The following is a 25,329-nucleotide window of genomic DNA, read 5'->3' on the forward strand; positions in this document are numbered from 1 at the left end:
TGTGATATCTCTCTAACCAGCTGGTTAATGTTCACTAAGGTGTGATATCTCTCCTAACCAGCTGGTTAATGTTCCCTTCACTAAGGTGTGATATCTCTCCTAACCAGCTGGTTAATGTTCCCTTCACTGGTTAATGTCAAGGTGTGATATCTCTCCTAACCAGCTGGTTAATGTTCCCTTCACTAAGGTGTGATATCTCTCCTAACCAGCTGGTTAATGTTCCCTTCACTAAGGTGTGATATCTCTCCTAACCAGCTGGTTAATGTTCCCTTCACTAAGGTGTGATATCTCTCCTAACCAGCTGGTTAATGTTCCCTTCACTAAGGTGTGATATCTCTCCTAACCAGCTGGTTAATGTCACTAAGGTGTGATATCTCTCCTAACCAGCTGGTTAATGTCACTAAGGTGTGATATCTCTCCTAACCAGCTGGTTAATGTTCCCTTCACTAAGGTGTGATATCTCTCCTAACCAGCTGGTTAATGTTCCCTTCACTAAGGTGTGATATCTCTCCTAACCAGCTGGTTAATGATATCTCTCCTAACCAGCTGGTTAATTCACTAAGGTGTGATATCTCTCCTAACCAGCTGGTTAATGTTCCCTTCACTAAGGTGTGATATCTCTCCTAACCAGCTGGTTAATGTTCCCTTCACTAAGGTGTGATATCTCTCCTAACCAGCTGGTTAATGTCACTAAGGTGTGATATATCTCCTAACCAGCTGGTTAATGTCACATCTCTCCTAACCAGCTGGTTAATTCACTAAGGTGTGATATCTCTCCTAACCAGCTGGTTAATGTCTCTCCCTAACCAGCTGGTTAATGTTCCCTTCATGATATCTCTCCTAACCAGCTGGTTAATGTTCCCTTCACTAAGGTGTGATATCTCTAACCAGCTGGTTAATGTCACTGGTTAATGTTAATGTTCCCTTCACTAAGGTGTGATATCTCTCCTAACCAGCTGGTTAATGTTCCCTTCACTAAGGTGTGATATCTCTCCTAACCAGCTGGTTAATGTTCCCTTCACTAAGGTGTGATATCTCTCCTAACCAGCTGGTTAATGTTCCCTTCACTAAGGTGTGATATCTCTCCTAACCAGCTGGTTAATGTCACTAAGGTGTGATATCCCTTCACTAAGGTGTGATATCTCCTAACCAGCTGGTTAATGTCACTAAGGTGTGATATCTCTCCTAACCAGCTGGTTAATGTCACTAAGGTGTGATATCTCTCCTAACCAGCTGGTTAATGTTCCCTTCACTAAGGTGTGATATCTCTCCTAACCAGCTGGTTAATGTCACTAAGGTGTGATATCTCTCCTAACCAGCTGGTTAATGTCACTAAGGTGTGATATCTCTCCTAACCAGCTGGTTAATGTTCCCTTCACTAAGGTGTTATATCTCTCCTATTGTCCCCTGTCACTAAGGTGTTATATCTCTCCAGCTGGTTAATGTCACTAAGGTGTTATATCTCTCTAACCAGCTTGTCCCCTGTCACTAAGGTGTTATATCTCTCCTATTGTCCCCTGTCACTAAGGTGTTATATCTCTCTCCTGGTTAATGTTCCACTAAGGTGTGATATCTCTCTAACCAGCTGGTTAATGTCACTCAAGGTGTTATATCTCTCCTACCAGCTGTTAATGTCACTAAGGTGTTATATCTCTATTGTCCCCTGTCACTAAGGTGTTATATCTCTCCTATTGTCCCTGTCACTAAGGTGTTGATATCTCTCCTGCTGTTAATGTCACTAAGGTGTTATATCTCTCTAACCAGCTGGTTAATGTCCCCTTCACTAAGGTGTTATATCTCTCCAGCTGGTTTGTCCCTGTCACTAAGGTGTTATATTGTCCCCTGTTTGTCACTAAGGTGTTATATCTCTCCATTGTCCCTGTCACTAAGGTGTTATATCTCTCCTATTGTCCACTGGTTAATGTCCCCTGTCACTAAGGTGTTATAGGTGTTATATGATATCTCCTATTGTCCCCTGTCACTAAGGTGTTATATCTCTCCTATTGTCCCCTGTCACTAAGGTGTTATATCTCTCCTATTGTCCCCTGTCACTAAGGTGTTATATCTCTCCTATTGTCCCTGTCACTAAGGTGTTATATCTCTCCTATTGTCCCCTGTCACTAAGGTGTTATATCTCTCCTATTGTCCCCTGTCACTAAGGTGTTATATCTCTCCTATTGTCCCCTGTCACTAAGGTGTTATATCTCTCCTATTGTCCCCTGTCACTAAGGTGTTATATCTCTCCTATTGTCCCTGTCACTAAGGTGTTATATCTCTCCTATTGTCCCCTGTCACTAAGGTGTTATATCTCTCCTAACCCCTGTCACTAAGGTGTTATATCTCTCCTATTGTCCCCTGTCACTAAGGTGTTATATCTCTCCTATTGTCCCCTGTCACTAAGGTGTTATCTCTCCTCACTACTGTTATTGTCCCCTGTCACTAAGGTGTTATATCTCTCCTATTGTCCCCTGTCACTAAGGTGTTATATCTCCTCCTAATGTCCCCTGTCACTAAGGTGTTATATCTCTCCTATTGTCCCCTGTCACTAAGGTGTTATATCTCTCCTATTGTCCCCTGTCACTAAGGTGTTATATCTCTCCTATTGTCCCTGTCACTAAGGTGTTATATCTCTCCTATTGTCCCCTGTCACTAAGGTGTTATATCTCTCCTATTGTCCCTGTCACTAAGGTGTTATATCTCTCCTATTGTCCCTGTCACTAAGGTGTTATATCTCTCAGCTGGTTATTGTCCCCTGTCACTAAGGTGTTATATCTCTCCTATTGTCCCTGTCCTAACCAGCTTGTTAAGGTGTGTCACTATGTTAAGGTGTGTTATATCTCTCCTATTGTCCCCTGTCACTAAGGTGTTATATCTCTCCTATTGTCCCCTGTCACTAAGGTGTGATATATCTCTCCTATTGTCCCTGTCACTAAGGTGTTATATCTCTCCTATTGTCCCCTGTCACTAAGGTGTTATATCTCTCCTATTGTCCCTGTCACTAAGGTGTTATATCTCTCCTGGTTTGTCCCTGTCACTAAGGTGTTATATCTCTCCTATTGTCCCCTGTCACTAAGGTGTTATATCTCTCCTATTGTCCCCTGTCACTAAGGTGTTATATCTCTCCTATTGTCCCCTGTCACTAAGGTGTTATATCTCTCCTATTGTCCCTGTCACTAAGGTGTTATATCTCTCCTATTGTCCCCTGTCACTAAGGTGTTATATCTCTCCTAGCTTGTCCCCTGTCACTAAGGTGTTATATCTCTCCTATTGTCCCCTGTCACTAAGGTGTTATATCTCTCCTATTGTCCCCTGTCCCTGTCACTGTCACTAAGGTGTTATATCTCTCCTATTGTCCCCTGATATCACTAAGGTGTTATATCTCTCCTATTGTCCCCTGTCACTAAGGTGTTATATTGTCTCTCCTATTGTCCCCTGTCACTAAGGTGTTATATCTCTCCTATTGTCCCCTGTCACTAAGGTGTTATATCTCTCCTGGTTTGTCCCTCCTAACCCTGTCACTAAGGTGTTATATCTCTCCTATTGTCCCTGTCACTAAGGTGTTATATCTCTCCTATTGTCCCCTGTCACTAAGGTGTTATATCTCTCCTATTGTCTACTGTATTGTCCCCTGTCACTAAGGTGTTATATCTCTCCTATTGTCCCCTGTCACTAAGGTGTTATATCTCTCCTATTGTCTACTGTATTGTCCCCTGTCACTAAGGTGTTATATCTCTCCTATTGTCCCCTGTCACTAAGGTGTTATATCTCTCCTATTGTCCCCTGTCACTAAGGTGTTATATCTCTCCTATTGTCCCCTGTCACTAAGGTGTTATATCTCTCTATTGTCCCTGTCACTAGGTGTTATATCTCCCTGTCCCTGTCACTAAGGTGTTATATCTCTCTCCTGTCACTATTTATATCTCTCCCTGTCACTCACTAAGGTGTTATATCTCTCCTATTGTCCCCTGTCACTAAGGTGTTATATCTCTCCTATTGTGTCCCTGTCACTAAGGTGTTATATCTCTCCTATTGTCCCTGTCACTAAGGTGTTATATCTCTCCTATTGTCCCCTGTCACTAAGGTGTTATATCTCTCCTATTGTCCCCTGTCACTAAGGTGTTATATCTCTCCTATTGTCCCCTGTCACTAAGGTGTTATATCTCTCCTATTGTCCCTGTCACTAAGGTGTTATATCTCTCCTATTGTCCCTGTCACTAAGGTGTTATATCTCTCCTATTGTCCCCTGTCACTAAGGTGTTATATCTCTCCTATTGTCCCCTGTCACTAAGGTGTTATATCTCTCCTATTGTCCCCTGTCACTAAGGTGTTATATCTCTCCTATTGTCCCCTGTCACTAAGGTGTTATATCTCTCCTATTGTCCCTGTCACTAAGGTGTTATATCTCTCCTATTGTCCCTGTCACTAAGGTGTTATATCTCTCCTATTGTCCCCTGTCACTAAGGTGTTATATCTCTCCTATTGTCCCCTGTCACTAAGGTGTTATATCTCTCCTATTGTCCCTGTCACTAAGGTGTTATATCTCTCCTATCCCTGTCACTAAGGTGTTATCCCCTGTCACTAAGGTGTTATATCTCTCCTATTGTCCCCTGTCACTAAGGTGTTATATCTCTCCTAGCTTGTCCCCTGTCACTAAGGTGTTATATCTCTCCTATTGTCCCCTGTCACTAAGGTGTTATATCTCTCCTCTCTTGTCCCCTGTCACTAAGGTGTTATATCTCTCCTATTGTCCCTGTCACTAAGGTGTTATATCTCTCCTATTGTCCCCTGTCACTAAGGTGTTATATCTCTCTATTGTCCCTGTCACTAAGGTGTTATATCTCTCCTATTGTCCCCTGTCACTAAGGTGTTATATCTCTCCTATTGTCCCCTGTCACTAAGGTGTTATATCTCTCCTATTGTCCCTGTCATAAGGTGTTATATCTCTCCTATTGTCCCCTGTCACTAAGGTGTTATATCTCTCCTATTGTCCCCTGTCACTAAGGTGTTATATCTCTCCTATTGTCCCCTGTCACTAAGGTGTTATATCTCTCCTATTGTCCCCTGTCACTAAGGTGTTATATCTCTCCTATTGTCTACTGTCACTAAGGTGTTATATCTCTCCTATTGTCCCCTGTCACTAAGGTGTTATATCTCTCCTATTGTCCCCTGTCACTAAGGTGTTATATCTCTCCTATTGTCTACTCTATTGTCCCCTGTCACTAAGGTGTTATATCTCTCCTATTGTCCCCTGTCACTAAGGTGTTATATCTCTCCTATTGTCCCCTGTCACTAAGGTGTTATATCTCTCCTATTGTCCCTGTCACTAAGGTGTTATATCTCTCCTATTGTCCCCTGTCACTAAGGTGTTATATCTCTCCTATTGTCTACTGTATTGTCCCTGTCACTAAGGTGTTATATCTCTCCTATTGTCCCCTGTCACTAAGGTGTTATATCTCTCCTATTGTCCCCTGTCACTAAGGTGTTATATCTCTCCTATTGTCCCCTGTCACTAAGGTGTTATATCTCTCCTATTGTCCCCTGTCACTAAGGTGTTATATCTCTCCTATTGTCCCCTGTCACTAAGGTGTCTCTCCTATTGTCCCCTGTCACTAAGGTGTTATATCTCTCCTATTGTCCCCTGTCACTAAGGTGTTATATCTCTCCTATTGTCTCCTGTATTGTCCCTGTCACTAAGGTGTTATATCTCTCCTATTGTCCCCTGTCACTAAGGTGTTATATCTCTCCTATTGTCCCCTGTCACTAAGGTGTTATATCTCTCCTATTGTCCCCTGTCACTAAGGTGTTATATCTCTCCTATTGTCCCCTGTCACTAAGGTGTTATATCTCTCCTATTGTCTACTGTATTGTCCCCTGTCACTAAGGTGTTATATCTCTCCTATTGTCCCCTGTCACTAAGGTGTTATATCTCTCCTATTGTCCCCTGTCACTAAGGTGTTATATCTCTCCTATTGTCCCCTGTCACTAAGGTGTTATATCTCTCCTATTGTCCCCTGTCACTAAGGTGTTATATCTCTCCTATTGTCCCCTGTCACTAAGGTGTTATATCTCTCCTATTGTCCCCTGTCACTAAGGTGTTATATCTCTCCTATTGTCCCCTGTCACTAAGGTGTTATATCTCTCCTATTGTCCCCTGTCACTAAGGTGTTATATCTCTCCTATTGTCCCCTGTCACTAAGGTGTTATATCTCTCCTATTGTCCCCTGTCACTAAGGTGTTATATCTCTCCTATTGTCCCCTGTCACTAAGGTGTTATATCTCTCCTATTGTCCCCTGTCACTAAGGTGTTATATCTCTCCTATTGTCCCCTGTCACTAAGGTGTTATATTGTCCCTCTCACTAAGGTGTTATATTCTCCTATTGTCCCCTGTCACTAAGGTGTTATATCTCTCCTATTGTCCCCTGTCACTAAGGTGTTATATCTCTCCTATTGTCCCTGTCACTAAGGTGTTATATCTCTCCTATTGTCCCCTGTCACTAAGGGTGTTATATCTCTCCTATTGTCCCCTGTCACTAAGGTGTTATATCTCTCCTATTGTCCTGTCACTAAGGTGTTATATCTCTCCTATTGTCCCCTGTCACTAAGGTGTTATATCTCTCCTATTGTCCCCTGTCACTAAGGTGTTATATCTCTCCTATTGTCCCCTGTCACTAAGGTGTTATATCTCTCCTATTGTCCCCTGTCACTAAGGTGTTATATCTCTCCTATTGTCCCTGTCACTAAGGTGTTATATCTCTCCTATTGTCCCCTGTCACTAAGGTGTTATATCTCTCCTATTGTCCCCTGTCACTAAGGTGTTATATCTCTATTGTCTCCTGTCACTAAGGTGTTATATCTCTCCTATTGTCCCCTGTCACTAAGGTGTTATATCTCTCCTATTGTCCCCTGTCACTAAGGTGTTATATCTCTCCTATTGTCCCCTGTCACTAAGGTGTTATATCTCTCCTATTGTCCCCTGTCACTAAGGTGTTATATCTCTCCTATTGTCCCCTGTATTGTCCCCTGTCACTAAGGTGTTATATCTCTCCTATTGTCCCTGTCACTAAGGTGTTATATCTCTCCTATTGTCCCCTGTCACTAAGGTGTTATATCTCTCCTATTGTCCCCTGTCACTAAGGTGTTATATCTCTCCTATTGTCCCCTGTCACTAAGGTGTTATATCTCTCCTATTGTCCCCTGTCACTAAGGTGTTATATCTCTCCTATTGTCCCCTGTCACTAAGGTGTTATATCTCTCCTATTGTCCCCTGTCACTAAGGTGTTATATCTCTCCTATTGTCCCTGTCACTAAGGTGTTATATCTCTCCTATTGTCCCCTGTATTGTCCCCTGTCACTAAGGTGTTATATCTCTCCTATTGTCCCCTGTCACTAAGGTGTTATATCTCTCCTATTGTCTACTGTATTGTCCCCTGTCACTAAGGTGTTATATCTCTCCTATTGTCCCCTGTCACTAAGGTGTTATATCTCTCCTATTGTCCCCTGTCACTAAGGTGTTATATCTCTCCTATTGTCCCCTGTCACTAAGGTGTTATATCTCATTGTCCCCTGTCACTAAGGTGTTATATCTCTCCTATTGTCCCCTGTCACTAAGGTGTTATATCTCTCCTATTGTCCCCTGTCACTAAGGTGTTATATCTCTCCTATTGTCCCCTGTCACTAAGGTGTTATATCTCTCCTATTGTCCCCTGTCACTAAGGTGTTATATCTCTCCTATTGTCCCCTGTCACTAAGGTGTTATATCTCTCCTATTGTCCCCTGTCACTAAGGTGTTATATCTCTCCTATTGTCCCCTGTCACTAAGGTGTTATATCTCTCCTATTGTCCCCTGTCACTAAGGTGTTATATCTCTCTCCTATTGTCCCCTGTCACTAAGGTGTTATATATTGTCCCCTGTCACTAAGGTGTTATATCTCTCCTATTGTCCCCTGTCACTAAGGTGTTATATCTCTCCTATTGTCCCTGTCACTAAGGTGTTATATCTCTCCTATTGTCCCCTGTCACTAAGGTGTTATATCTCTCCTATTGTCCCCTGTCACTAAGGTGTTATATCTCTCCTATTGTCCCCTGTCACTAAGGTGTTATATCTCTCCTATTGTCCCCTGTCCCCTGTCAGGTGTTATATCTCTCCTATTGTCCCCTGTCACTAAGGTGTTATATCTCTCCTATTGTCCCCTGTCACTAAGGTGTTATATCTCTCCTATTGTCACCCCTATTGTCCCTCAAGGTGTTACATCTCTCCTATTGTCCCCTGTCACTAAGGTGTTATATCTCTCCTATTGTCCCTGTCACTAAGGTGTTATATCTCTCCTATTGTCCCCTGTCACTAAGGTGTTATATCTCTCCTATTGTCCCCTGTCACTAAGGTGTTATATCTCTCCTATTGTCCCCTGTCACTAAGGTGTTATATCTCTCCTATGTTATATCTCTTGTCCCCTGTCACTAAGGTGTTATATCTCTCCTATTGTCCCCTGTCACTAAGGTGTTATATCTCTCCTATTGTCCCCTGTCACTAAGGTGTTATATCTCTCCTATTGTCCCTGTCACTAAGGTGTTATATCTCTCCTATTGTCCCCTGTCACTAAGGTGTTATATCTCTCCTATTGTCCCTGTCACTAAGGTGTTATATCTCTCCTATTGTCCCCTGTCACTAAGGTGTTATATCTCTCCTATTGTCCCCTGTCACTAAGGTGTTATATCTCTCCTATTGTTGTCCCCTGTCCCTGTCACTAAGGTGTTATATCTCTCCTATTGTCCCCTGTCACTAAGGTGTTATATCTCTCCTATTGTCCCCTGTCACTAAGGTGTTATATCTCTCCTATTGTCCCCTGTCACTAAGGTGTTATATCTCTCCTATTGTCCCCTGTCACTAAGGTGTTATATCTCTCCTATTGTCCCCTGTCACTAAGGTGTTATATCTCTCCTATTGTCCCCTGTCACTAAGGTGTTATATCTCTCCTATTGTCCCCTGTATTGTCCCCTGTCACTAAGGTGTTATATCTCTCCTATTGTCCCTGTCACTAAGGTGTTATATCTCTCCTATTGTCCCCTGTCACTAAGGTGTTATATCTCTCCTATTGTCCCCTGTCACTAAGGTGTTATATCTCTCCTATTGTCCCCTGTCACTAAGGTGTTATATCTCTCCTATTGTCTACTCTATTGTCCCTGTCACTAAGGTGTTATATCTCTCCTATTGTCCCCTGTCACTAAGGTGTTATATCTCTCCTATTGTCCCCTGTCACTAAGGTGTTATATCTCTCCTATTGTCCCCTGTCACTAAGGTGTTATATCTCTCCTATTGTCCCCTGTCACTAAGGTGTTATATCTCTCCTATTGTCCCCTGTCACTAAGGTGTTATATCTCTCCTATTGTCCCCTGTCACTAAGGTGTTATATCTCTCCTATTGTCCCCTGTCACTAAGGTGTTATATCTTATATTGTCTACTGTATTGTCCCCTGTCACTAAGGTGTTATATCTCTCCTATTGTCCCCTGTCACTAAGGTGTTATATCTCTCCTATTGTCCCCTGTCACTAAGGTGTTATATCTCTCCTATTGTCCCCTGTCACTAAGGTGTTATATCTCTCCTATTGTCCCCTGTCACTAACCTGTCGCTCTGTTTCTTAACCGCCATTTTAAACATGTACATGATACTGCAACACAGTGTCCCCACGGGCACAGTAAAGTTCCTCTCCTCCTCCTCACTTATCCTCCTCCCCTCTCCCTTTCTCCCCTCCTCACCTCTCCTCTCTCCTCTTCTCCCCCCTTCTCCACCTCCTCACCTCTCCTCCTCCTCCTCCTCCTCCTCCCTCTCCTCCTCCTCCTCCTCTCCTCCTCCTCTCCTCTCCCTCTCCTCTCTCTCTCTCTCCTCCTCTCCCTCACCTCTCCTCCTCCCTCCCCTCTCTCCCTCCTCTCCCTCATCTCTCTCTTTCTCCTCTCCCCGCCTCCTCCTCTCCTCTCTCTCCTCTCCTCCTCCTCTCCTCCTCCTCCTCTTCCTCCTCTCTCCCTCTCTCCTCCTCTCCTCTTCCTCCTCACCTCCTCCTGCTCTCTCCTCCTCCCTCCTCCTCCTCCTCCTCCTCCTCCCTCTCTCCTCCTCCTCACCTCTCCTCCTCACCTCTCCTCCGTACTCTCTCCTGTCTCTCTCTCTTCTCCTGTTCCTCCTGAGCCCTCTGTTCGGCCGTGTCCTTCGTACTCTCTCCTCCCCTCCTCTCCTCCTCCTCACCTCTCCTCCTCCTCCTCCCTCTCCTCCTCCTCCTCTCCTCCTCCTCCTCCTCCTCCTCCTCACCTCTCCTCCCATATCCTCCGTACTCTCTCCTGTCTCTCTCTCTTCTCCTGTTCTTCCTGAGCCCTCTGTTCGGCCGTGTCCTTCGTACTCTCTCCTCCTCCTCCTCACCCTCCTCACCTCTCCTCCCCCCTCCTCCTCCTCCTCCTCCTCCTCCTCCTCACCTCTCCTCCTCACCTCCTCCTCCTCCTCCTCACCTCTCCTCCTCTCCTCTCCTCCCTCCTCCTCTCCTCCTCCTCCTCCCCTCCCCCTCCCCCTCCTCCTCCTCCTCTCCCCTCCTCCTCCTCTCCTCCTCCTCACCTCTCCTCCCGTGTCCTTCGTACTCTCTCCTCCCTCCTCCTCCTCCTCCTCCTCCCTCCTCCTCCTCACCTCTCCTCTCCTCCCCTCCCCCCTCACCTCTCCTCCTCCTCACCTCTCCTCCCCTCCCCTCCCTCCCCTCCCCTCCCCCCTCCCCCTCCTCCTCCTCCTCCTCACCTCCCCCTCCCTCCCCTCCTCCCTCCTCCCCTCCTCCTCCTCACCTCTCCTCCCGTATCCTCCGTACTCTCTCCTGTCTCTCTCTCCTCCTCACCTCCTCTCTCTCTCTCTCTCCTCCTCCTCCTCTCCTCTCCTCCTCCTCCTCCTCTCCTCCTCCTCCTCCCCCCTCCTCCTCACCTCTCCTCCCGTATCCTCCGTACTCTCTCCTGTCTCTCTCTCCTCCTCACCTCCTCTCTCTCCTCTCCTCCTCCTCCTCACCTCTCCTCCTCCTCACCTCTCCTCCTCCTCCTCCCCCTCCTCCCCCTCCTCTCCCCTCCTCCTCCTCCTCCTCACCTCTCCTCCTCACCTCTCCTCCCGTATCCTCCGTACTCTCTCCTGTCTCTCTCTCTTCTCCTGTTCCTCCTGAGCCCTCTGTCCTCCGTGTCCTTCTCCTCCCCTCTCCCCTCTCCTCCCCTCCTCCTCCTCCTCCTCACCTCTCCTCCTCCTCCTCCTCTCCTCCCTCCCCTCCTCCTCCTCCTCTCCTCCTCCCTCCTCCTCCTCCTCACCTCTCTCCTCCCATATCCTCCTCCTCCTCTCCTGTCTCTCTCTCTTCTCCTGTTCTTCCTGAGCCCTCCTCCCGTGTCCTCCATTTACTCTCTCCTCCTCCTCCTCCTCACCTCTCCTCCCCCTCCTCTCCTCCCCTCCTCCTCCTCACCTCTCCTCCTCACCTCCTCCTCCTCTCCTCCTCCTCCTCCTCCTCCTCCTCACCTCCCTCCTCCTCCTCCTCTCTCCTCCCGTGTCCTCTACTCTCTCCTCCCCTCCCCTCCTCCTCCTTCCTCCTCCTCCTCACCCTCCTCCTCCTCCTCCCCCCTCCTCCTCCTCCTCCTCCTCACCTCTCCTCCCGTATCCTTCGTACTCTCTCCTGTCTCTCTCTCTTCTCCTGTTCCTCCTGAGCCCTCTGTTCGGCCGTGTCCTTCTGGACGCGTTCAGAGATGGCTTCGTAGTCTTTGGCGATGTTGTTCAGCAGCCAGTTGAGTCCGTTCCTGATGGACTTGTCCCCCTTCTTACCGTAGCCCAGAACAGCAGAACACGGCTCCTGACAACACACACAGGAAGTCAGACGGATAGAGAGACAGAGAGGAGGTCACAGGTCACACAACATTTAATTTCTTAACTCATGTATTTTATAGATAGCTATTCTCCCAAGAGAGAGAACAATAAGGGGGGTCATTGTTGAAACCAGGAGGATCTCTTTGCTAATAGAATGTATGAAGAACACACAATCCTGACCAGTATAACAAGGTACAGCCTCATAGCCACAGTACTGCAGTATAACAAGGTACAGCCTCATAGCCACAGTACTGCAGTATAACAAGGTACAGCCTCATAGCCACAGTACTGCAGTATAACAAGGTACAGCCTCATAGCCACAGTACTGCAGTATAACAAGGTACAGCCTCATAGCCACAGTACTTCAGTATAACAAGGTACAGCCTCATAGCCACAGTACTTCAGTATAACAAGGTACAGCCTCATAGCCACAGTACTGTAGTATAACAAGGTACAGCCTCATAGCCACAGTACTGCAGTATAACAAGGTACAGCCTCATAGCCACAGTACTGCAGTATAACAAGGTACAGCCTCATAGCCACAGTACTGCAGTATAACAAGGTACAGCCTCATAGCCACAGTACTGCAGTATAACAAGGTACAGTCTCATAGCCACAGTACTGCAGTATAACAAGGTACAGCCTCATAGCCACAGTACTGCAGTATAACAAGGTACAGCCTCATAGCCACAGTACTGCAGTATAACAAGGTACAGTCTCATAGCCACAGTACTGCAGTATAACAAGGTACAGCCTCATAGCCACAGTACTGCAGTATAACAAGGTACAGCCTCATAGCCACAGTACTGCAGTATAACAAGGTACAGCCTCATAGCCACAGTACTGCAGTATAACAAGGTACAGCCTCATAGCCACAGTACTGCAGTATAACAAGGTACAGTCTCATAGCCACAGTACTGCAGTATAACAAGGTACAGTCTCATAGCCACAGTACTGCAGTATAACAAGGCAGTATAACAGCCTCATAGCCACAGTACTGCAGTATAACAAGGTACAGCCTCATAGCCACAGTACTGCAGTATAACAAGGTACAGCCTCATAGCCACAGTACTGCAGTATAACAAGGTACAGCCTCATAGCCACAGTACTGCAGTATAACAGTCTCATAGCCACAGTACTGCAGTATAACAGTACAGTCTCATAGCCACAGTACTGCAGTATAACAAGGTACAGTCTCATAGCCACAGTACTGCAGTATAACAAGGTACAGTCTCATAGCCACAGTACTGCAGTATAACAAGGTACAGCCTCATAGCCACAGTACTGCAGTATAACAAGGTACAGTCTCATAGCCACAGTACTGCAGTATAACAAGGTACAGTCTCATAGCCACAGTACTGCAGTATAACAAGGTACAGTCTCATAGCCACAGTACTGCAGTATAACAAGGTACAGCCTCATAGCCACAGTACTGCAGTATAACAAGGTACAGCCTCATAGCCACAGTACTGCAGTATAACAAGGTACAGCCTCATAGCCACAGTACTGCAGTATAACAAGGTACAGCCTCATAGCCACAGTACTTCAGTATAACAAGGTACAGCCTCATAGCCACAGTACTTCAGTATAACAAGGTACAGTCTCATAGCCACAGTACTGCAGTATAACAAGGTACAGCCTCATAGCCACAGTACTGCAGTATAACAAGGTACAGCCTCATAGCCACAGTACTGCAGTATAACAAGGTACAGCCTCATAGCCACAGTACTGCAGTATAACAAGGTACAGCCTCATAGCCACAGTACTTCAGTATAACAAGGTACAGCCTCATAGCCACAGTACTGCAGTATAACAAGGTACAGCCTCATAGCCACAGTACTGCAGTATAACCAGGTACAGTCTCATAGACACAGTACTGCAGTATAACAAGGTACAGCCTCATAGCCACAGTACTGCAGTATAACCAGGTACAGTCTCATAGACACAGTACTGCAGTATAACAAGGTACAGTCTCATAGCCACAGTACTGCAGTATAACAAGGTACAGCCTCATAGCCACAGTACTGCAGTATAACAAGGTACAGCCTCATAGCCACAGTACTTCAGTATAACAAGGTACAGTCTCATAGCCACAGTACTGCAGTATAACAAGGTACAGCCTCATAGCCACAGTACTGCAGTATAACAAGGTACAGCCTCATAGCCACAGTACTGCAGTATAACAAGGTACAGCCTCATAGCCACAGTACTGCAGTATAACAAGGTACAGCCTCATAGCCACAGTACTTCAGTATAACAAGGTACAGCCTCATAGCCACAGTACTTCAGTATAACAAGGTACAGTCTCATAGCCACAGTACTGCAGTATAACAAGGTACAGCCTCATAGCCACAGTACTGCAGTATAACAAGGTACAGCCTCATAGCCACAGTACTGCAGTATAACAAGGTACAGTCTCATAGCCACAGTACTGCAGTATAACAAGGTACAGCCTCATAGCCACAGTACTGCAGTATAACAAGGTACAGCCTCATAGCCACAGTACTGCAGTATAACAAGGTACAGCCTCATAGCCACAGTACTGCAGTATAACAAGGTACAGCCTCATAGCCACAGTACTGCAGTATAACAAGGTACAGCCTCATAGCCACAGTACTGCAGTATAACCAGGTACAGTCTCATAGACACAGTACTGCAGTATAACAAGGTACAGCCTCATAGCCACAGTACTGCAGTATAACCAGGTACAGTCTCATAGACACAGTACTGCAGTATAACAAGGTACAGCCTCATAGCCACAGTACTGCAGTATAACCAGGTACAGTCTCATAGACACAGTACTGCAGTATAACAAGGTACAGTCTCATAGCCACAGTACTGCAGTATAACAAGGTACAGCCTCATAGCCACAGTACTGCAGTAGCCACAGTACTGCAATAACCAGGTACAGTCTCATAGACACAGTACTGCAGTATAACAAGGTACAGTCTCATAGCCACAGTACTGCAGTATAACAAGGTACAGCCTCATAGCCACAGTACTGCAGTATAACAAGGTACAGCCTCATAGCCACAGTACTGCAGTATAACAAGGTACAGCCTCATAGCCACAGTACTGCAGTTACTGCAGGTGAAGTATTGAAAGATAAACCACAGCATCACTCACGATCTGACAGAGACACTTGTTCTCGTTCACTAGCTTCTCCAATGACAGGTTCTCAATGATGTCTGCCTCAGCCAATGCCCCGTCCCGATCCTGCTTGTTAGCCAATCTGTGGAGCCGGCAGGGATATATGTCAGAAACAGGTGCCAGACAGCAAGGGTGAGGTGGTGTGTGTGTGTGTGTGTGTGTGTGTGTGATCTACAATCTCAGAAAGCCCACTACAAGGATAGTAGAACAAGGGAAATTATGCGTGTGTGTGTGTGTGTGTGTGATCTACAATCTCAGAAAGCCCACTACAAGGATAGTAGAACAAGGGAAATTATCCCTCGTCCCAATGAGGACGGAGGCTATTTTAAGCTCAGAGATTCAGGGTTACAATTAGGCTTAGAATTAGGGTACGAGGTTAGTGGTTCCGGTAAGGGGAAATAGATATATTTTTTAAATAGAAATGAAGTTGAGTTCTCCAGGAGGATGAGGAGGATGTGTGTGTGTGTGTGTGTGTGTGTGTGTGCGTGCGTGCGTGCGTGCGTGCGTGCGTGCGTGCGTGCGTGTGACAGATGGTGTGGGAAGAAGACACTTCATGCTCTAATGCAGCCAGTCAGGGAACTGGAAATATAGTTGGATTCCTGCTAACATTGATTCCCTTTTCTCAAAATGTTGAATATAATACACTACTTTAAAGAAAGAAAGAAAGACAGACAGACAGACAGACAGACTTAGAGCACAGACAGAGTGACTCACACTAGGCCAGGTTTAGAGCTCAGACAGACAGTAACTCACACTAGGACAGGTTTAGAGCTCAGACAGTAACGCACACTAGGCCAGGTTTAGAGCTCAGACAGAGTGACTCACACTAGGCCAGGTTTAGAACTCAGACAGTAACTCACAATAGGCCAGGTTTAGAGTTCAGACAGTAACTCACACTAGGACAGGCTTATAGCTCAGACAGTAACTCACACCAGAACAGGTTTAGAGCTCAGACAGACAGTAACGCACACTAGGCCAGGTTTAGAGCTCAGACAGTAACTCACAATAGGCCAGGTTTAGAGTTCAGACAGTAACTCACACTAGGACAGGCTTATAGCTCAGACAGTAACTCACACCAGAACAGGTTTAGAGCTCAGACAGAGTGACTCACACTAGGCCAGGTTTAGAGCTCAGACAGAGTGACTCACACTAGGCCAGGTTTAGAGCTCAGACAGACAGTGACTCACACTAGGCCAGGTTTAGAGCTCAGACAGAGTGACTCACACTAGGCCAGGTTTAGAGCTCAGACAGTAACTCACACTAGAACAGGTTTAGAGCTCAGACGGAGTGACTCACACTAGGACAGGTTTAGAGCTCAGACAGAGTGACTCACACTAGGACAGGTTTAGAGCTCAGACAGAGTGACTCACACTAGGCCAGGTTTAGAGCTCAGACAGAGTGACTCACACTAGGCCAGGTTTAGAGCTCAGACAGTGACTCACACTAGGCCAGGTTTAGAGCTCAGACAGAGTGACTCACACTAGGCCAGGTTTAGAGCTCAGACAGTGACTCACACTAGGCCAGGTTTAGAGCTCAGACAGTGACTCACACTAGGCCAGGTTTAGAGCTCAGACAGAGTGACTCACACTAGGCCAGGTTTAGAGCTCAGACAGACAGTAACTCACACTAGGCCAGGTTTAGAGCTCAGACAGAGTAACTCACACTAGGACAGGTTTAGAGCTCAGACAGAGTGACTCACACTAGGCCAGGTTTAGAGCTCAGACAGTAACTCACACTAGGACAGGTTTAGAGCTCAGACAGTGACTCACACTAGGCCAGGTTTAGAGCTCAGACAGAGTGACTCACACTAGGCCAGGTTTAGAGCTCAGACAGTAACTCACAATAGGCCAGGTTTAGAGTTCAGACAGTAACTCACACTAGGACAGGCTTATAGCTCAGACAGTAACTCACACCAGAACAGGTTTAGAGCTCAGACAGACAGTAACGCACACTAGGCCAGGTTTAGAGCTCAGACAGTAACTCACAATAGGCCAGGTTTAGAGTTCAGACAGTAACTCACACTAGGACAGGCTTATAGCTCAGACAGTAACTCACACCAGAACAGGTTTAGAGCTCAGACAGTAACTCACACTAGGCCAGGTTTAGAGCTCAGACAGAGTGACTCACACTAGGACAGGTTTAGAGCTCAGACAGTGACTCACACTAGGACAGGTTTAGAGCTCAGACAGAGTGACTCACACTAGGCCAGGTTTAGAGCTCAGACATAGTGACTCACACTAGGCCAGGTTTAGAGCTCAGACAGAGTGACTCACACTAGGACAGGTTTTGAGCTCAGACAGAGTGACTCACACTAGGACAGGTTTCCCAGAGATGCGAGGGTGTCGGAGGACCTCGGCCATGGTGTCCCTGGTCTCCTGGATCCTCTGAACATCACTGGAGTCCACCACGAACACCACCCCGTAGGACTCGCTGTAGTAGTTCTTCCAGATGCCCCTGATCACATTGGAGTCATTTAGCAGACTCTTATCCAGAGCCACTTACAGGAAGTACATTCAACTATACGTTTAGTAGGGGGGGGGACCACATATCACAGCCACTGCAAGTAGACCTTTGTATAAAATAGTCCTATCAGCAGAATCAGGGCAGAAAGTGCAGGTGTGTGTGTCAGAAAGACAAGGAGTAATAAAAGACCTGATCCTCTTCCCTCCGCCCAGGTCAAAGATGGTGACCTCAAACTTCCCCTGCTTCAGATCCACCTTGGAGAACCCTACCGTAGGGGCCACGTCCTCTGGGCTCTCTGTGATGGAACACAACACACACACTCAGCGACGAAGAGAACGAGCCCCCCCCCAAAAAAAAAACATCTTATAATCGAGTAGAATAGAAGTGAGTGATTCAAGTCAAGACGACCCACTCACCTCCCTGGATCCCGCGTACTGTAGCAGTCTTCCCAGCGTTGTCAAGTCCAACCATCACCAGTGTTATTTTCCTAAAAACACCACAGAGAAGATGGATTACTAGAGAGATGACACAGAGACTCAAATGGAGGTGTGGTAGGAGAAGGACATGCAGGAAAAATGATAGGGCAATATTCACATGGGGGGGGGGGGGGTAGTCTACAACATGTCATGTGACTCATGCCGTGTCCCTTCCATAAAGGATAGAGAGCAAGACATATTGCTCTCTATTCGGGGGCGGCAGGTAGCCTAGTGGTTAGAGTGTAGAGGAGGCAGGTAGCCTAGTGGTTAGAGTGTAGGGACGGCAGGTAGCCTAGTGGTTAGAGTGTAGAGGTGGCAGGTAGCCTAGTGGTTAGAGTGTAGAGGAGGCAGGTAGCCTAGTGGTTAGAGTGTAGAGGAGGCAGGTAGCCTAGTGGTTAGAGTGTAGAGGTGGCAGGAGGCAGGTAGTCTAGTGGTTAGAGTGTAGAGGAGGCAGGTAGTCTAGTGGTTAGAGTGTAGAGGAGGCAGGTAGTCTAGTGGTTAGAGTGTAGAGGAGGCAGGTAGTCTAGTGGTTAGAGTGTAGAGGAGGCAGGTAGTCTAGTGGTTAGAGCATTGGGCCAGTAACCGAAAGGTTGCAAGATCAAATCCCAAAAGCTGACAAGGTAAACATCTGTCGTTCTACCCCTGAACAAGGCAGTTCTTAGACTGTTCCTAGGGCCGTCATTGAAAAGAAGCATTTGTTCTTAACTGACTTGCCTAGTTAAATAAAGGGTAAATAAATAATGATTTTATAGCTTGAGCCACTTCCAAAGAAAGCATTGAACATTCAACGCCAGTCTCCACACAGAAACGATGAATAATCTGATATTAGCCTAACGCATCAGAGCTCAGACAGAGTGACTCCCACTAGGCCAGGTTTAGAGCTCAGACAGAGTGACTCACACTAGGACAGGTTTAGAGCTCAGACAGTAACTCACACTAGGACAGGTTTAGAGCTCAGACAGTAACTCACACTAGGACAGGTTTAGAGCTCAGACAGAGTGACTCACACTAGGCCAGGTTTAGAGCTCAGACAGAGTGACTCACACTAGGCCAGGTTTAGAGCTCAGACAGAGTGACTCACACTAGGCCAGGTTTAGAGCTCAGACAGAGTGACTCACACTAGGACAGGTTTAGAGCTCAGACAGTAACTCACACTAGGACAGGTTTAGAGCTCAGACAGTAACTCTAGGACACTAGAGGAGTGACTCACACTAGGACAGGTTTAGAGCTCAGACAGTGACTCACACTAGGACAGGTTTAGAGCTCAGACAGAGTGACTCACACTAGGCCAGGTTTAGAGCTCAGACAGAGTGACTCACACTAGGACAGGTTTAGAGCTCAGACAGAGTGACTCACACTAGGACAGGTTTAGAGCTCAGACAGTAACTCACACTAGGACAGGTTTAGAGCTCAGACAGAGTGACTCACACTAGGACAGGTTTAGAGCTCAAACAGAGTGACTCACACTAGGACAGGTTTAGAGCTCAGACAGTAACTCACACTAGGACAGGTTTAGAGCTCAGACAGAGTGACTCACACTAGGACAGGTTTAGAGCTCAGACAGAGTGACTCACACTAGGACAGGTTTAGAGCTCAGACAGTAACTCACACTAGGACAGGTTTAGAGCTCAGACAGAGTGACTCACACTAGGACAGGTTTAGAGCTCAGACAGAGTGACTCACACTAGGACAGGTTTAGAGCTCAGACAGAGTGACTCACACTAGGCCAGGTTTAGAGCTCAAACAGAGTGACTCACACTAGGACAGGTTTAGAGCTCAGACAGTAACTCACACTAGGACAGGTTTAGAGCTCAGACAGAGTGACTCACACTAGGACAGGTTTAGAGCTCAAACAGAGTGACTCACACTAGGACAGGTTTAGAGCTCAGACAGTAACTCACACTAGGACAGGTTTAGAGCTCAGACAGAGTGACTCACACTAGGACAGGTTTAGAGCTCAGACAGAGTGACTCACACTAGGACAGGTTTAGAGCTCAGACAGTAACTCACACTAGGACAGGTTTAGAGCTCAGACAGAGTGACTCACACTAGGACAGGTTTAGAGCTCAAACAGAGTGACTCACACTAGGACAGGTTTAGAGCTCAGACAGTAACTCACACTAGGACAGGTTTAGAGCTCAGACAGAGTGACTCACACTAGGACAGGTTTAGAGCTCAGACAGAGTGACTCACACTAGGACAGGTTTAGAGCTCAGACAGAGTGACTCACACTACGACAGGTTTAGAGCTCAGACAGAGTGACTCCCACCCTCACCTCACCCTGTCCTTCAGATGTTACTGGTTGAGGTGGTAACTGTAAGAGGGGCTTAGCCAGCAGCCCAGGTCACTAATGCCCCCCACCTTAGGGCTGCCCAGGGCTAAAACCACAGGGACATGACCACAGATTGGGTGAGTCAGCACTCTGTCCATAATCACAGTGAACAGCTGGGTAGATCTATGGATGTACACAGACAGGGATGCAGAGTCAACAGACTCATCGACCACCTCGAAGCATTCCTTTAAAAGGGAGGTGGATGTTAGAACTATCGTCCATCATTCATTCACCTTCCAATGAATCGGCCCAGATCCTAAATCCACCCTTTATACTCAGGAAAAGCCCAGATCCTAAATCCACCCTTTATACTCAGGAAAAGCCCAGATCCTAAATCCACCCTTTATACTCAGGAAAAGCCCAGATCCTAAATCCACCCTTTATACTCAGGAAAAGCCCAGATCCTAAACCCACCCTTTATACTCAGGAAAAGCCCAGATCCTAAATCCACCCTTTATACTCAGGAAAAGCCCAGATCCTAAATCCACCCTTTATACTCAGGGAAAAGCCCAGATCCTAAATCCACCCTTTATACTCAGGAAAAGCCCAGATCCTAAATCCACCCTTTATACTCAGGAAAAGCCCAGATCCTAAATCCACCCTTTATACTCAGGAAAAGCCCAGATCCTAAATCCACCCTTTATACTCAGGGAAAAGCCCAGATCCTAAATCCACCCTTTATACTCAGGAAAAGCCCAGATCCTAAATCCACCCTTTATACTCAGGAAAAGCCCAGATCCTAAATCCACCCTTTATACTCAGGAAAAGCCCAGATCCTAAATCCACCCTTTATACTCAGGAAAAGCCCAGATCCTAAATCCACCCTTTATACTCAGGAAAAGCCCAGATCCTAAATCCACCCTTTATACTCAGGAAAAAGCCCAGATCCTAAATCCACCCTTTATACTCAGGAAAAGCCCAGATCCTAAATCAGAAAGTGCCTCTCCTATGGAACACACACACACCTAGCCTCCATCAAAAAGAGCCTCTCCTATGGAACACACACACACACCTAGCCTCCATCAAAAAGAGCCTCTCCTATGGAACACACACACACACCTAGCCTCCATCAAAAAGAGCCTCTCCTATGGAACACACACACACACCTAGCCTCCATCAAAAAGAGCCTCTCCTATGGAACACACACACACACCTAGCCTCCATCAAAAAGAGCCTCTCCTATGGAACACACACACACACCTAGCCTCCATCAAAAAGAGCCTCTCCTATGGAACACACACACACACCTAGCCTCCATCAAAAAGAGCCTCTCCTATGGAACACACACACACACAGACAGACAGACAGACAGACAGACAGACAGACATTCTGACAACACACACACACTCACATTCTGACAACACACACACACACACACACACATTCTGACAACACACACACACACACACACATTCTGACAACACACACACACATTCTGACAACACACACACACACACACATTCTGACAACACACACACACACACATTCTGACAACACACACACACACTCACATTCTGACAACACACACACACTCACATTCTGACAACACACACACACACACACACACACCAACGTGTAGAAATACTTGCCTGCGGCTCTTCCGCCGTATGGACTTCCAGCACACTATCCAGTGGACAGTCCTCTGGAGCCAGGAAGACTTCATCTGGGAGCTTCAACCAGTCCAGACCCAGAGAGCACTGATCAGAACACCCCCACTCTACAGACCCAGAGAGCACTGACCACAACACCCCCCACTCTACAGACCCAGAGAGCACTGACCAGAACACCCCCCACTCTACAGACCCAGAGAGCACTGACCACAACACCCCCCACTCTACAGACCCAGAGAGCACTGACCAGAACACCCCCACTCTACAGACCCAGAGAGCACTGACCAGAACACCCCCACTCTACAGACCCAGAAAGCACTGACCAGAACACCCCCACTCTACAGACCCAGAGAGCACTGACCAGAACACCCCCACTCTACAGACCCAGAGAGCACTGACCACAACACCCCCACTCTACAGACCCAGAGAGCACTGACCACAACACCCCCCACTCTACAGACCCAGAGAGCACTGACCACAACACCCCCCACTCTACAGACCCAGAGAGCACTGAGCAGACAGACGTCAGGGACACGAACTAGTAACCACAACAACCGAAATATACAGTACGCCTCCCTGATGGAAAACACGTCACACACACACACACTTCATAACCACCCCCCGCCCACTGCCCTGAGAGCAGCAGGATTAGCTGGGGATTTCCTTAAATCTCTCTACAGCGGGGACACGTGTTCTCACGATACTCTTGTCTGTTTAGCGTCAGAGGGACACCAACTGTTCAGGCCGTCGGGTAGACCCCTCCACCAACTGTTCAGGCCGTCAGGTCGGCCCCTCCACCAACTGTTCAGGCCGTCAGGTAGACCCCTCCACCAACTGTTCAATCGGCCGTCAGTCAGCTGTTCACCAGATAAACCCAACCACCCCATTGGTTGTGTAGAGCCAGCTGTTCACCAGATAAACCCACCCACCCCATTGGTTGTGTAGAGCCAGCTGTTCACCAGATAAACCCACCCACCCCATTGGTTGTGTAGAGCCAGCTGTTCACCAGATAAACCCACCCCATTGGTTGTGTAGAGCCAGCTGTTCACCAGATAAACCCACCCCATTGGTTGTGTAGAGCCAGCTGTTCACCAGATAAACCCACCCCATTGGTTGTGTAGAGCCAGCTGTTCACCAGATAAACCCACCCCATTGGTTGTGTAGAGCCAGCTGTTCACCAGATAAACCCACCCCATTGGTTGTGTAGAGCCAGCTGTTCACCAGATAAACCCACCCCATTGGTTGTGTAGAGCCAGCTGTTCACCAGATAAACCCACCCACCCCATTGGTTGTGTATAGCCAGCAGTTCACCAGATAAACCCACCCACCCCATTGGTTGTGTAGAGCCAGCTGTTCACCAGATAAACCCACCCACACCATTGGTTGTGTAGAGCCAGCTGTTCACCAGATAAACCCACTCACCCCATTGGTTGTGTAGAGCCAGCTGTTCACCAGATAAACCCACCCATTGGTTGTGTAGAGCCAGCTGTTCACCAGATAAACCCACCCCATTGGTTGTGTAGAGCCAGCTGCAGAAAACAAATTCTAAGAATCTGGGGGGCCAAATAAAACCACCTTCAGGCCGCAACCCTGGCCTATAACCTAGGAGGCCTACTCCACACTATACACTGTCAGCCATGCGTTGAACTTCTTTGTTTTGCCAACAGTGATTGGGTTATATTATCAGCCTAAATTATGACTATCCAATCTACTCATCACATTATCTTACATGAGTATGCAAATGTAATGATGCAACGAATGCTTATTAATAATAAAAAGTGCATTTTTATAGTGAAAATAAGCTTCCCCCAAACTTGAAACTCACACACTGCCTACGATCCTGTGCCTTTATCACAGTCAACAACACACATATATGTTATAGTAAGAATAGGCATGTCATGAAATCAAACAGAATGAAAGAGAACATACAGAATAACAGCCCTGGGGTTTATGCCTTTTTAATCCGGCTCCCGGAGAGAGGGGGGTACTTCTGCAGTTTTAAGGAGTGACAGCTGCCAAAAGTGGCTGTAGTTTAGCACCTTAGTCACTGGTTACATGACTACCCGGTAATCAGACAGCAGCATGCTATAAACCACACATCTCGGTTGGGTGATATATAGCGAACAAGACATTCTATGAAATCACAGATTCTGACATGGGGTGAACTGGGTGGCTGGCTGGCTGGCAGCACTGGTACCCCATTCACAAATCAAATAGCCAATAAATCAAAAATAGTGTGAATATTTAAATACATAACCAGACAATTTAACTTCCGTTAGCTAACTAGTAGTCCGATTTTTTATGTCACCTTTATTTAACCAGGTAGGCTAGTTGAGAACAAGTTATCATTTGCAACTGCGACCTGGCCCAGATAAAGCATAGCAGTTCGACACATACAACAACACAGAGTTACACATGGAATGATACTTCATGCACTCACCTTGCGGGCTGCCGCCAGCGTTTCAACCAGTTGCAACAATTCGCCATCAGACTAAACATTGCTGTCCAAACTCAGATAATTGTCGGAAAAGATTCATGTAGCAGCGATTCTGAATGGATCAAATGCCTCTAGTCGGCATTTCAGCTCATTATCACCATACAGCTGCATGAGTTAGGCCTAGGGGCCAATAAAAGTGTCATTCTTTGACATCATTTCATTTACATTTAAGTCATTTAGCAGACGCTCGTCGGATTGTCAAAAAACACTAGCCACAGCTAGTACTAGTGAGTGTACTTGTTGTTTCTCTAACTATATCATTGTGTTTACTTTATCTACCTACACAAATAGCTAGCTAGAACAAAGTGTTAATAATATTTTTTTTTAAATCCTAACTATTTAAAAGCAATATAAAATATTGGCCAGCTTGTAACGTTAGCTAGAACTAGCTAATAACATTAGCAGGTAAGTTTCCTTGCTAAACTACACTAGCAAACTATTATGTTTAGTATTTTTCACAAACTGCAAAAGATAGCGGCTAGACAATGTTAACACGCTAAGCTAACCTAGCAATACAATGTAGCTAGCTAACGTCAGTTAGCGAACCTAGCTAGCATACAATGCAGCTAGCTAATGTTAGTTAGCGAACCTAGCTAGGATACAATTTAGGCGCTGCTTAGCGACCTTAGCTAGTTTTACGTACAGCCGGCGTTGTCAGGTAAAACAAAACAACAACAAAAGTAAAGGTAGTATTCCTTTGTAAAGATCTCTTCAGTGAGAAAAATATTTCTGGAATCCGTTTTTTTGTGTGTTTACGACCGTTGTCGTGTTCGGCTGCTATGGCTACAAGAGCCGTGGGGGGGACGTCATCATCAGTGGTCGAGAAATCAGGCACCCCATCTTTTAGTGGTCGGCCCTAGTTACCACAGCCACAAAGTCATAATTGTGGCTAAAATCTTTTGACTATTCCTGCAATTTCTTAAAATCTGGGTTTAAACAACC

At 46.4% G+C, this 25,329-nt stretch overlaps 1 protein-coding gene across 4 annotated transcripts in view; it reads right to left on the bottom strand.

The window, feature by feature from the left end:
• Positions 1 to 25,205, bottom strand: part of arl13b (ADP-ribosylation factor-like 13b) — a 39,941-nt gene extending 14,736 nt beyond the window's left edge. For 3 of the 4 annotated variants that reach the window (XM_065022138.1, XM_065022134.1, XM_065022126.1), the window contains exons 1-6: positions 24,331 to 25,204; positions 17,889 to 17,959; positions 17,662 to 17,767; positions 17,320 to 17,463; positions 14,986 to 15,091; positions 11,643 to 11,845 (exon numbers count right to left, since the gene is read on the bottom strand). In XM_065022138.1, the coding sequence (XP_064878210.1) occupies positions 11,643 to 11,845; positions 14,986 to 15,091; positions 17,320 to 17,463; positions 17,662 to 17,767; positions 17,889 to 17,959; positions 24,331 to 24,389 (689 nt within the window). In that variant the 5' untranslated portion in view covers positions 24,390 to 25,204. Of the gene's footprint in view, positions 1 to 11,642; positions 11,846 to 14,985; positions 15,092 to 17,319; positions 17,464 to 17,661; positions 17,768 to 17,888; positions 17,960 to 24,330 lie in introns of all 4 variants that reach the window. The other variant, XM_065022129.1, reaches the window with a different exon arrangement.
• Positions 25,206 to 25,329: the final 124 nt, after the last annotated feature.

The sequence above is a fragment of the Oncorhynchus nerka genome, linkage group LG2, assembly GCF_034236695.1.
Source record: "Oncorhynchus nerka isolate Pitt River linkage group LG2, Oner_Uvic_2.0, whole genome shotgun sequence".
Taxonomy (NCBI): Eukaryota; Metazoa; Chordata; class Actinopteri; order Salmoniformes; family Salmonidae; genus Oncorhynchus; species Oncorhynchus nerka.